General features: G+C 46.8%; 1 protein-coding gene across 1 annotated transcript in view; it reads left to right on the plus strand.

The window, feature by feature from the left end:
- The window catches only part of LOC135571360 (solute carrier family 46 member 2-like), a 59,918-nt gene extending 48,265 nt beyond the window's left edge, over window positions 1-11,653 (plus strand). The window contains exons 5-6 of the mRNA XM_065017155.1: window positions 8,938-9,094; window positions 11,028-11,653. Coding sequence (XP_064873227.1) covers window positions 8,938-9,094; window positions 11,028-11,085 — 215 coding nt within the window. The 3' untranslated portion in view covers window positions 11,086-11,653. The remainder of the gene's footprint in view (window positions 1-8,937; window positions 9,095-11,027) is intronic.
- The last annotated feature ends 2,075 nt before the right edge of the window (window positions 11,654-13,728 follow it).

The raw sequence follows: 13,728 nt of genomic DNA on the forward strand, positions 1-13,728 counted from the left end.
TGCCACCGTCTCTAGTTCTGTAACCCCGTCTCTAGTTCTGTAGCCCCCTCTAGTTCTGTAGCTCTAGTTCTATAGCCCCTGTCTCTAGTTCTGTAACACCCGTCTCTAGTTCTGTAGCCCCCTGTCCTCTAGTTCTGTAGCCCCCTGTCTCTAGTTCTGTAGCCCCGTGTCTAGTTCTCTAGCCCCCGTCTCTAGTTCTGGAGCCCCGTCTCTAGTTCTGGAGCCCCGTCTCTCTAGTTCTGTAGCCCCCTCTCTTGTTCTAGAGCCCCGGTCTCTAGTTCTGGAGCCCCAGTCTCTAGTTCTAGAGCCCCCGTCTCTAGTTCTAACCACTGTCTCTAGTTCTAACCACTGTCTCTATTTCTAGAGCCCCAGTCTCTATATCTAGAGCCACTTTTTCCAGTTCTGGAGCCCCAGTCTCTAGTTCTAGAGCCCCTGTCTCTAAGTTCTAACCACTGTCTCTAGTTCTAACCACTGTCTTTATTTCTAGAGCCGCAGTCTCTATATCTAGAGCCCCTGTCTCCTCTCCAGTTCTAGAGCCCCTGTCTCCAGTTCTAGAGCCCGTCTCCAGTTCTAGAGCCCCCGTCTCTAGGTCTGTAAACCCCCGTCTCTAGTTCTGTAGCACACGTCTCTAGTTTTGTAGCCCCAGTCTCTAGTTCTGTAGCCCCCGTCTCAAGTTCTGGAGCCCCCGTCTCTAGTTCTGTAGCCCCGTATCTAGTTCTATAGCCCCGTCTCTAGTTCTGTAGCCCCGTCTCTAGTTCTGTAGCCCCGTCTCTAGTTCTATAACCCCGTCTCTAGTTCTAGAGACCCCGTCTCTAGGTCTGTAACCCCCGTCTCTAGTTCTGTAGCCCCGTCTCTCTAGTTCTGTAGCCCCCGTCTCTAGTTCTGTAGCCCCCCGTCTCTAGTTCTGTAGCCCCCGTCTATAGTTCTATAGCCCCCTGTCTCTAGTTCTGTAGCCCCCGTCTCTAGTTCTAGAGCCCCCGTCTCTAGTTCTGTAGCCCCCGTCTCTATTTCTGTAACCCCGTCTCTAGTTCTGTAACCCCGTCTCTAGTTCTGTAACCCCCCGTCTCTATTTCTGTAGCCCCCGTCTCAAGTTCTGTAGCCCCAGTCTCTAGTTCTGTAGCCCCGTCTATAGTTCTGTAGCCCCCGTCTCTAGTTCTGTTGCCCCCGTCTCTAGTTCTGTAACCCCGTCTCTAGTTCTGTAGCCCCCGTCTCTAGTTCTATAACCCCGTCTCTAGGTCTATAACCCCGTCTCTAGTTCTATAGCCCCGTCTCTAGGTCTATAACCCCGTCTCTAGTTCTATAACCCCCCGTCTCTTGTTCTATAGCCCCCGTCTCTATATCTATAGCCCCTGTCTCTAGTTCTATAACCCCGTCTCTAGTTCTAGAGACCCCGTCTCTAGGTCTGTAACCCCGTCTCTAGTTCTGTAGCCCCCGTCTCTAGTTCTGTAGCCCCGTCTCTAGTTCTAGAGACCCCGTCTCTAGGTCTGTAACCCCGTCTCTAGTTCTGTAGCCCCCCGTCCTCTAGTTCTGTAGCCCCGTCTCTAGTTCTGTAGCCCCCCGTCTCTAGTTCTATAGCCCCGTCTCTAGTTCTGTAGCCCCGTCTCTAGTTCTAGAGCCCCGTCTCTAGTTCTATAACCCCGTCTCTAGTTCTGTAGCCCCGTCTCTAGTTCGAGAGACCCCGTCTCTAGGTCTGTAACCCCGTCTCTAGTTCTGTAGCCCCGTCTCTAGTTCTGTAGCCCCCCGTCTCTAGTTCTATAACCCCGTCTCTAGTTCTATAACCCCGTCTCTAGTTCTGTAACCCCGTCTCTAGTTCTATAACCCCGTCACTTGTTCTATAGCCCCCGTCTCTAGTTCTATAGCCCCCCGTCTCTAGTTCTATAACCCCGTCTCTAGTTCTATAGCCCCGTCTCTAGTTCTATAACCCCGTCTCTAGTTCTGTAACCCCGTCTCTAGTTTTGTAACCCCCCGTCTCTAGTTCTGTTGCCCCGTCTCTAGTTCTGTAACCCCCGTCTCTACTTCTGTAGCCCCGTCTCTAGTTCTATAGCCCCGTCTCTAGTTCTATAACCCCGTCTCTAGGTCTATAACCCCGTCTCTAGTTCTATAACCCCCGTCTCTAGGTCTATAACCCCGTCTCTAGTTCTATAGCCCCGTCTCTAGGTCTATAACCCCCGTCTCTAGTTCTATAACCCCCGTCTCTAGTTCTATAACCCCGTCACTTGTTCTATAGCCCCGTCTCTAGTTCTATAGCCCCGTCTCTAGTTCTATAACCCCCCGTCTCTAGTTCTATAGCCCCGTCTCTAGTTCTATAACCCCGTCTCTAGTTCTGTAGCCCCGTCTCTAGTTCTATAGCCCCCGTCTCTATATCTATAGCACCCGTCTCTAGTTCTATAACCCCCTGTCTCTAGTTCTAGAGACCCCGTCTCTAGGTCTGTAACCCCGTCTCTAGTTCTGTAGCCCCGTCTCTAGTTCTGTAGCCCCCCGTCTCTAGTTCTGTAGCCCCCGTCTCTAGTTCTGTAGCCCCCGTCTCTAGTTCTGTAGCCCCGTCTCTAGTTCTATAGCCCCGTCTCTAGTTCTATAGCCCCCGTGTCTAGTTCTATAGCCCCCGTCTCTAGTTCTATAGCCCCGTCTCTAGTTCTATTTCCCCGTCTCTAGTTCTGTAGTCACCGTCTCTAGTTCTATAACCCCGTCTCTAGTTCTGTAGCCCCGTCTCTAGTTCTAGAGCCCCGTCTCTAGTTCTATAACCCCGTCTCTAGTTCTAGAGACCCCGTCTCTAGGTCTGTAACCCCCCGTCTCTAGTTCTGTAGCCCCCCGTCTCTAGTTCTGTAGCGCCCGTCTCTAGTTCTATAACCCCCGTCTCTAGTTCTATAGCCCCGTCTCTAGTTCTATAACCCCGTCTCTAGTTCTATAACCCCGTCTCTAGTTCTATAACCCCGTCTCTTGTTCTATAGCCCCGTCTCTAGTTCTGTAGCCCCGTCTCTAGTTCTGTAGCCCCGTCTCTAGTTCTAGAGCCCCCGTCTCTAGTTCTAGAGCCCCCGTCTCTAGTTCTGGAGCCCCCGTCTCTAGTTCTAGAGCCCCCGTCTCTAGTTCTAACCACTGTCTCTAGTTCTAACCACTGTCTCTATTTCTAGAGCCCCAGTCTCTATATCTAGAGCCACTTTTTCCAGTTATGGAGCCCCAGTCTCTGGTTCTATAGCCCCTTTCTCCAGTTCTAGAGCCCATGTCTCTAGTTCTAGAGCCCCCGTCTCTAGTTCTAACCACTGTCTCTAGTTCTAGAGACTCTGTCTCTACTTCTAACCACTGTCTCTAGTTCTAACCACTGTCTCTATTTCTAGAGCCCCAGTCTCTATATCTAGAGCCCCTGTCTCCAGTTCTAGAGCCCCTGTCTCCAGTTCTAGAGCCCCTGTCTCCAGTTCTAGAGCCCCTGTCTCCAGTTCTAGAGTCCCTGTCTCTAATTCTAGAGCCCCTGTCTCCAGTTCTAGAGACTCTGTCTCTACTTCTAACCACTGTCTCTAGTTCTAACCACTGTCTCTATTTCTAGAGCCCCAGTCTCTATATCTAGAGCCCCTGTCTCCAGTTCTAGAGCCCCTGTCTCCAGTTCTAGAGCCCCTGTCTCCAGTTCTAGAGCCCCTGTCTCCAGTTCTAGAGCCCCTGTCTCCAGTTCTAGAGCCCCTGTCTCCAGTTCTAAAACCGCTGTCTATAACAATCAGTAGGGTGAAATCAGTAGGGTATATTAGGGTCATGTTAGGGTGAAATCAGTAGGGTTAATTAGGGTCATGTTATGGTGAAATCAGTAGGGTATATTAGGGTCATGGTAGGGTGAAATCAGTAGGGTATATTAGGGTCATGTTAGGGGGAAATCAGTAGGGTATATTAAGGTCATGTCAGGGTGAAATCAGTAGGGTATATTAAGGTCATGTCAGGGTGAAATCAGTAGGGTATATTAAGGTCATGTTAGGGTGAAATCAGTAGGGTTAATTAAGGTCATGTTAGGGTAAAATCAGTAGGGTTAATTAAGGTCATGTTAGGGTGAAATCAGTAGGGTTAATTAAGGTCATGTTATGGTGAAATCAGTAGGGTATATTAGGGTGTAATCAGTAGGGTATATTAGGGTCATGTTAGGGTGAAATCAGTAGGGTTAATTAAGGTCATGTTATGGTGAAATCAGTAGGGTATATTAGGGTGAAATCAGTAGGGTATATTAAGGTCATGTCAGGGTGAAATCAGTAGGGTATATTAGGGTCATGTTAGGGTGAAATCAGTAGGGTATATTAAGGTCATGTTAGGGTGAAATCAGTAGGGTATATTAAGGTCATGTTATGGTGAAATCAGTAGGGTATATTACTTTCAGGTTGTCGATATAGATACTTTTGTACCGGTTTCCTCCAGCATCTTCACAAGGTCCTTTGCTGTTGTTCTGCTATTGATTGGCACTTTTTGCACCAAAGTACATTCATCTCTAGAAGACAGAACGCGTCTCCTTCCTGAGTGGTATGACGGCTGCGTGGTCCCATGGTGTTTATACTTGCGTACTATTGTTTGTACAGAGAACGTGGTACCTTCAGGCGTTTGGAAATTGCTCCCAAGGATGAACCAGACTTGTCTACAATTTTTTTTCTGAAGCAGCTTATACGCTAGATGAAAGCAGTACTGACCATGGCAACTTTTTAGAGATGATCATTCTGCTGGGAAAGTACAAACTGTGTATTTATTTTATTTTATTTTACTAGGCAAGTCAGTCAAGAACAAATTCTTATTTTCAATGACGGCCTAGGAACAGTGGGTTTGCCTGTTCAGGGGCAGAACAACAGATTTGTACCTTGTCAGCTCGGGGATTTGAACTTGCAACCTTCCGGGTACTAGTCCAACGCTCTAACCACTAGGCTACCCTGCCGCCCTATAGGGTAGCCTGCCATATGAAAGAGTATCTCACTACCTGCATCGAGAAAAGCAAAACACTGAGTCCTGGTCAAGAAGGGGCAGGGGCTCTCTAATCAAAGACCACCATCGATAACGTCATTACCACCATCCAACACACAATGCAGGCCACCATATCAAGTGAAACCCAGGAAGCTGGTATGTTTTCAGTCCAGATTGACACTACATTACAACACAAGGTCAATACCCTGTCATAGTCAGATATGTGACGAATGTCGTCCATGAGAGGCTTGTGGCTGTGGTGAAATGCAAGGCATCCACTGGACTTTGTCCAGGTACTGAGGGAAGTTCTGCAAAACAGTCCAGATTGACACTATGCAGGACATTACTTTGTCCAGGTACTGAGGGAAGTTCTGCAAAACAGTCCAGAATTGACACTATGCAGGACATTACTTTGTCCAGGTACTGAGGGAAGTTCTGCAAAACAGTCCAGATTGACACTATGCAGGACATTACTTTGTCCAGGTACTGAGGGAAGTTCTGCAAAACAGTCCAGATTGACACTATGCAGGACATTACTTTGTCCAGGTACTGAGGGAAGTTCTGCAAAACAGTCCAGATTGACACTATGCAGGACATTACTTTGTCCAGGTACTGAGGGAAGTTCTGCAAAACAGTCCAGATTGACACTATGCAGGACATTACTTTGTCCAGGTACTGAGGGAAGTTCTGCAAAACAGTCCAGATTGACACTATGCAGGACATTACAACACAAGATCAAATGCTCTCTCATAGTCAGATATGTAACGAACGTCGTCCATGAGAGGCTTCAGCAAGTGCATTGGTAATTCCACTGATGGAGCCTCCAGTATGCAAGGCCAGTATAAAGGCTTCTCTGCCGTGCTCTCTGCAAAGTCCACCAATCGAGTGCTTGTGTGGTGCTATGCACAGGATGTGAAGACTACACAACCAGGACTATGGAGGATCAATGAACCTGAGGGAAATGAAGACGAGGTGGAGATGGTGAACAAGAACTGTTCATCTGGCGAGGACTGTCCAGTGTGTTGCTACCGTAGTCTTAGGGCCTTGCTTACAGGTTCTTACTTACCCTGTCAGTAACCCAGGTAATGAGCGGAGCTTCTCTACTCTGAAATTCATCAAGAGTAGGCTCAGGAGCGTACTCTCTCAACAGCACCTGGAAGCATTTATGCTAATGGGTACTGAGCGAGATGTTTTAATGGCCCTGGACAGTGACCTGGTTTATAGATGGCATTGCTGAGAGAAGTGAGTTACTGCAGAAATTGCTCATTTAAAATATTTTTATTTTATCCTATGACTTGCCTACACACCAGTCTTTTCGCCAACAAATTTCTCCCTGTCTTATTGATTTTACTGGTCAGATGGTTCCAGAGAATCTTGCCACCTTGCTGCCAGTGACATTGTGCCAATATGAGCTCCTTCTAGCCAGCCTCCTCCTAAAAGCAAGACGTTCCCCTTGTTCTATTTTACTTAAGTTATTATTATAAATATTGTTCAGTAATCTTGTTTACATAGTGTGGTGTGGGTTGTGTGGGTGGTGGTGTATCGCTGGGTGGGTTTTGGTCAAAATGTACAGGGACATTTTTCATTCCCAGTCTGTCCCTGGATTTAGTTAGTATTAGCTTGTCAGTCAGGTGTGGTCAGGATGGATAGTGTGTCTCTCAACATCCTTTATCTTCCTGACAGTCCTTAACTGGAAGTGAACCTGCATGCCACAGAATAAGGGAACAAACAGGAAGCTCTGGCAAATGGCAACCTATTCCCTTTATAGTGCACTTACCAACCCCTTCACTCCTGTAGGGAACAGGAGACCTTTATAGTGCACTTACCAACCCCTTCACTCCTGTAGGGAACAGGAGACCTTTATAGTGCACTTACCAACCCCTTCACTCCTGTAGGGAACAGGAGACCTTTAGGGATGCACCAACCCCTTCACACCTGTAGGGAACAGGAGACCTTTAGGGATGCACCAACCCCTTCACACCTGTAGGGAACAGGAGACCTTTAGGGATGCACCAACCCCTTCACACCTGTAGGGAACAGGAGACCTTTAGGGATGCACCAACCCCTTCACACCTGTAGGGAACAGGAGACCTTTATAGTGCACTTACCAACCCCTTCACACCTGTAGGGAGCAGGAGACCTTTATAGTGCACTTACCAACCCCTTCACACCTGTAGGGAACAGGAGACCTTTATAGTGCACTTACCAACCCCTTCACTCCTGTAGGGAACAGGAGACCTTTAGGGATGCACCAACCCCTTCACACCTGTAGGGAGCAGGAGACCTTTAGGGATGCACCAACCCCTTCACACCTGTAGGGAACAGGAGACCTTTATAGTGCACTTACCAACCCCTTCACACCTGTAGGGAACAGGAGACCTTTAGGGATGCACCAACCCCTTCACACCTGTAGGGAACAGGAGACCTTTATAGTGCACTTACCAACCCCTTCACACCTGTAGGGAACAGGAGACCTTTAGGGATGCACCAACCCCTTCACACCTGTAGGGAACAGGAGACCTTTATAGTGCACTTACCAACCCCTTCACACCTGTAGGGAACAGGAGACCTTTAGGGATGCACCAACCCCTTCACTCCTGTAGGGAACAGGAGACCTTTATAGTGCACTTACCAACCCCTTCACACCTGTAGGGAACAGGAGACCTTTAGGGATGCACCAACCCCTTCACACCTGTAGGGAGCAGGAGACCTTTATAGTGCACTTACCAACCCCTTCACTCCTGTAGGGAACAGGAGACCTTTATAGTGCACTTACCAACCCCTTCACACCTGTAGGGAACAGGAGACCTTTATAGTGCACTTACCAACCCCTTCACACCTGTAGGGAACAGGAGACCTTTATAGTGCACTTACCAACCCCTTCACACCTGTAGGGAACAGGAGACCTTTAGGGATGCACCAACCCCTTCACTCCTGTAGGGAACAGGAGACCTTTAGGGATGCACCAACCCCTTCACACCTGTAGGGAGCAGGAGACCTTTATAGTGCACTTACCAACCCCTTCACACCTGTAGGGAACAGGAGACCTTTATAGTGCACTTACCAACCCCTTCACACCCGTAGGGAGCAGGAGACCTTTAGGGATGCACCCTTGTTGTCGCTAAGTAAATAACAAAGCTTTCGTTACGTTAGTATGTGGTTGACCCAGAACAGGCACTCTGGTGATTCTCTTCCCTGTTCTACTGTGACGAGGTAAAAAGGGGAAGTTACAACTACCGTAGCAAGCAGACAAGTCAACCTATTGCACACCACCACCACCACCACCACCTCCACCACCACCACCACCACCACCACCACCACCACCTCCACCACCACCACCTCCCCACCACCACCACCACCACCACCACCACCACCACCTCCACCACCACCTCCACCACCACCACCACCACCACCACCACCTCCACCACCACCACCACCACCACCACCACCACCACCTCCACCACCACCACCACCTCCACCACCACCACCACCACCACCACCACCACCTCCACCACCACCACCACCTCCACCACCACCACCACCACCTCCACCACCACCACCTCCACCACCACCACCACCACCACCACCACCACAGCATGAATAGATTTACTTTCTGCCAACAACTTTACTGAACTGGAACTATCTGACCAGCTAGTGTATCCAGTTCTGCTTCCTTTAAGGGCTCTATGTAGCGTTACGGCGTGGTTGGAATTTAAAGGCAATGTGCCCAAATTAGCGGGAGACTGCATTTACAGGTAAAGAATTACCTTCAAATGTAGGTTACGCAATCTGTAAGGTTTCCGCCATAGAGATTGAATAGATCCCTAATCATTTGAAAAAGGGAGCAGTACACTGATTTGGCAGAGAGAAAAATAGTAAATGCCTTTCACTCATTGACATAATGCTCTCATCTGCTCCTCTCAGACCTACAGTGTGTGGTGTACCAGCTTCCTCTATTGACACTGGTAGGAAACTGCAGCAGACAGACAATGCAAACTGACATGTCTTTTCTCTTCACAGGGATCACCCTCATCTCACTGCAGCTGTCCTTTAAGATCGCCAGCCTGGCCTACACTCCCATCTACACCAAGGTGTACCAGGCTACGCTGGACTGGTTCCCTGGGTTCGTCTTCACCCTGTCCAGCATCTTCACCGTCCTCGCCACCATACCTGTCAGGTAAGATATGACATCATCAGTCCTCAGCACCATACCTGTCAGGTAAGATATGACATCATCAGTCCTCGCCACCATACCTGTCAGGTAAGACATGACATCATCAGTCCTCACCACCATACCTGGTCAAGTAAGATATGACATCATCAGTCCTCGCCACCATACCTGTCAGGTAAGAGATGACATCATCAGTCCTCACCACCATACCTGTCAGGTAAGACATGACATCATCAGTCCTCGCCACCATACCTGTCAGGTAAGATATGACATCATCAGTCCTCACCACCATACCTGGTCAGGTAAGATATGACATCATCAGTCCTCGCCACCATACCTGTCAGGTGAGACATGACATCATCAGTCCTCGCCACCATACCTGTCAGGTAAGACATGACATCATCAGTCCTCGCCACCATACCTGTCAGGTAAGATATGACATCATCAGTCCTCACCACCATACCTGGTCAGGTAAGATATGACATCATCAGTCCTCGCCACCATACCTGTCAGGTGAGACATGACATCATCAGTCCTCGCCACCATACCTGTCAGGTAAGACATGACATCATCAGTCCTCGCCACCATACCTGTCAGGTAAGACATGACATCATCAGTCCTCGCCACCATACCTGTCAGGTGAGACATGACATCATCAGTCCTCACCACCATACCTGGTCAGGTAAGATATGACATCATCAGTCCTCACCACCATACCTGGTCAGGTAAGATATGACATCATCAGTCCTCACCACCATACCTGGTCAGGTAAGATATGACATCATCAGTCCTCGCCACCATACCTGTCAGGTGAGACATGACATCATCAGTCCTCACCACCATACCTGGTCAGGTAAGATATGACATCATCAGTCCTCGCCATCATACCTGTCAGGTAAGATATGCCATCATCAGTCCTCACCACCATACCTGGTCAGGTAAGATATGCCATCATCAGTCCTCACCACCATACCTGGTCAGGTAAGATATGACATCATCAGTCCTCACCACCATACCTGGTCAGGTAAGAGATGACATCATCAGTCCTCACCACCATACCTGGTCAGGTAAGATATGACATCATCAGTCCTCACCACCATACCTAGTCAGGTAAGATATGACATCATCAGTCCTCACCACCATACCTGGTCAGGTAAGATATGACATCATCAGTCCTCACCACCATACCTGTCAGGTAAGACATGACATCATCAGTCCTCGCCACCATACCTGTCAGGTAAGATATGACATCATCAGTCCTCACCACCATACCTGGTCAGGTAAGATATGACATCATCAGTCCTCACCACCATACCTGGTCAGGTAAGATATGACATCATCAGTCCTCACCACCATACCTGTCAGGTAAGATATGACATCATCAGTCCTCACCACCATACCTGGTCAGGTAAGATATGACATCATCAGTCCTCACCACCATACCTGGTCAGGTAAGATATGACATCATCAGTCCTCGCCACCATACCTGGTCAGGTAAGATATGAGATCATCAGTCCTCGCCACCATACCTGGTCAGGTAAGATATGACATCATCAGTCCTCACCACCATACCTGGTCAGGTAAGATATGATATCATCAGTCCTCACCACCATACCTGGTCAGGTAAGATATGACATCATCAGTCCTCGCCACCATACCTGTCAGGTACATAATATATAATAGTATATTCCATTTAGCAGACACTTTTATCCAAAGGAACGTAGTCATACATACACACATTTTACATACGGGTGGTCCTGGGAAATCCACCCACTATCCTGGCATTACAAGCGCCATGCTCTATTGACTCAGCTCCAGAGGACACCATACCCCTAAGTACAGGTCGTTGTTACACTGAATGGTGACACAGTAATAAGGGCCCTGTAAATGTAAAGTGTAACCACTTTTCCTTTGTAACACGTGTTTTCTCCTCCTCCAGCGTGGTGGGCTGCAGAGCTGGCCGGGCTGACGGTTATGAAAGGATCCTGGGGGACTGAGGGTGGTGATGTCATCATGTCACCACGTCAGGCTCTGAGACAATACTGGGGGGGGGTACTGTGAATGTTGGGGAAACTGCACTATAACGAGCCTTTGATTGAATCCCAGCCTGAGACTGAGCCAATGGACATGAACTGACGGGGTATTAATGAGAAGAGTGTTGACAATCTCCAGAGCTTATTACCCATGGCCTTAATATAGAATAATCATAGACTGGTCCACTGTCTATTACCCATGGCCTTAATATAGAATAATCATAGACTGGTCCACTGTCTATTACCCATGGCCTTAATATAGAATAATCATAGACTGGTCCACTGTCTATTACCCATGGCCTTAATATAGAATAATCATAGACTGGTCCACTGTCTATTACCCATGGCCTTAATATAGAATAATCATAGACTGGTCCACTGTCTACTTACCCATGGCCTTAATATAGAATAATCATAGACTGGTCCACTGTCTATTACCCATGGCCTTAATATAGAATAATCAGACTGGTCCACTGTCTATTACCCATGGCCTTAATATAGAATAATCATAGACTGGTCCACTGTCTATTACCCATGAATAATCATAGACCTTAATATAGAATAATCATAGACTGGTCCACTGTCTATTACCCATGGCCTTAATATAGAATAATCAGACTGGTCCACTGTCTATTACCCATGGCCTTAATATAGAATAATCATAGACTGGTCCACTGTCTATTACCCATGGCCTTAATATAGAATAATCAGACTGGTCCACTGTCTACTACCCATGGCCTTAATATAGAATAATCAGACTGGTCCACTGTCTATTACCCATGGCCTGAATAATCATATTACCCATGGCCTTAATATAGAATAATCAGACTGGTCCACTGTCTATTACCCATGGCCTTAATATAGAATAATCAGACTGGTCCACTGTCTATTACCCATGGCCTTAATATAGAATAATCATAGACTGGTCCACTGTCTACTACCCATGGCCTTAATATAGAATAATCAGACTGGTCCACTGCCTATTACCCATGGCCTTAATATAGAATAATCATAGACTGTCTATTACCCATGGCCTTAATATAGAATAATCAGACTGGTCCACTGTCTATTACCCATGGCCTTAATATAGAATCATCATAGACTGGTCCACTGTCTATTACCCATGGCCTTAATATAGAATAATCAGACTGGTCCACTGTCTATTACCCATGGCCTTAATATAGAATAATCAGACTGGTCCACTACCTACTACCCATGGCCTTAATATAGAATAATCAGACTGGTCCACTGTCTATTACCCATGGCCTTAATATAGAATAATCAGACTGGTCCACTGTCTATTACCCATGGCCTTAATATAGAATAATCAGACTGGTCCACTCTCTATTACCCATGGCCTTAATATAGAATAATCAGACTGGTCCACTACCTACTACCCATGGCCTTAATATAGAATAATCAGACTGGTCCACTGTCTACTACCCATGGCCTTAATATAGAATAATCAGACTGGTCCACTACCTACTACCCATGGCCTTAATATAGAATAATCAGACTGGTCCACTACCTATTACCCATGGCCTTAATATAGAATAATCAGACTGGTCCACTACCTACTACCCATGGCCTTAATATAGATTAATCATAGACTGGTCCACTGTCTATTACCCATGGCCTTAATATAGAATAATCATAGACTGGTCCACTGTCTATTACCCATGGCCTTAATATAGAATAATCAGACTGGTCCACTACCTACTACCCATGGCCTTAATATAGAATAATCAGACTGGTCCACTACCTACTACCCATGGCCTTAATATAGAATAATCATAGACTGTCCACTGTCTATTACCCATGGCCTTAATATTAATCATTACCCTTAATATAGGCCTTAATATAGAATAATCATAGACTGTCTATTACCCATGGCCTTAATATAGAATAATCATAGACTGGTCCACTGTCTATTACCCATGGCCTTAATATAGAATAATCAGACTGGTCCACTGTCTATTACCCATGGCCTTAATATAGAATAATCAGACTGGTCCACTGTCTATTACCCATGGCCTTAATATAGAATAATCATAGACTGTCTATTACCCATGGCCTTAATATAGAATAATCATAGACTGGTCCACTACCTATTACCCATGGCCTTAATATAGAATAATCATAGACTGGTCCACTGTCTATTACCCATGGCCTTAATATAGAATAATCAGACTGGTCCACTGTCTATTACCCATGGCCTTAATATAGAATAATCAGACTGGTCCACTGTCTATTACCCATGGCCTTAATATAGAATAATCAGACTGGTCCACTGTCTATTACCCATGGCCTTAATATAGAATAATCAGACTGGTCCACTACCTATTACCCATGGCCTTAATATAGAATAATCATAGACTGGTCCACTGTCTATTACCCATGGCCTTAATATAGAATAATCAGACTGGTCCACTGTCTATTACCCATGGCCTTAATATAGAATAATCAGACTGGTCCACTGTCTATTACCCATGGCCTTAATATAGAATAATCAGACTGGTCCACTGTCTATTACCCATGGCCTTAATATAGAATAATCAGACTGGTCCACTGTCTATTACCCATGGCCTTAATATAGAATAATCAGAC

Source organism: Oncorhynchus nerka, linkage group LG4 (assembly GCF_034236695.1).
Source record: "Oncorhynchus nerka isolate Pitt River linkage group LG4, Oner_Uvic_2.0, whole genome shotgun sequence".
NCBI lineage: Eukaryota > Metazoa > Chordata > Actinopteri > Salmoniformes > Salmonidae > Oncorhynchus > Oncorhynchus nerka.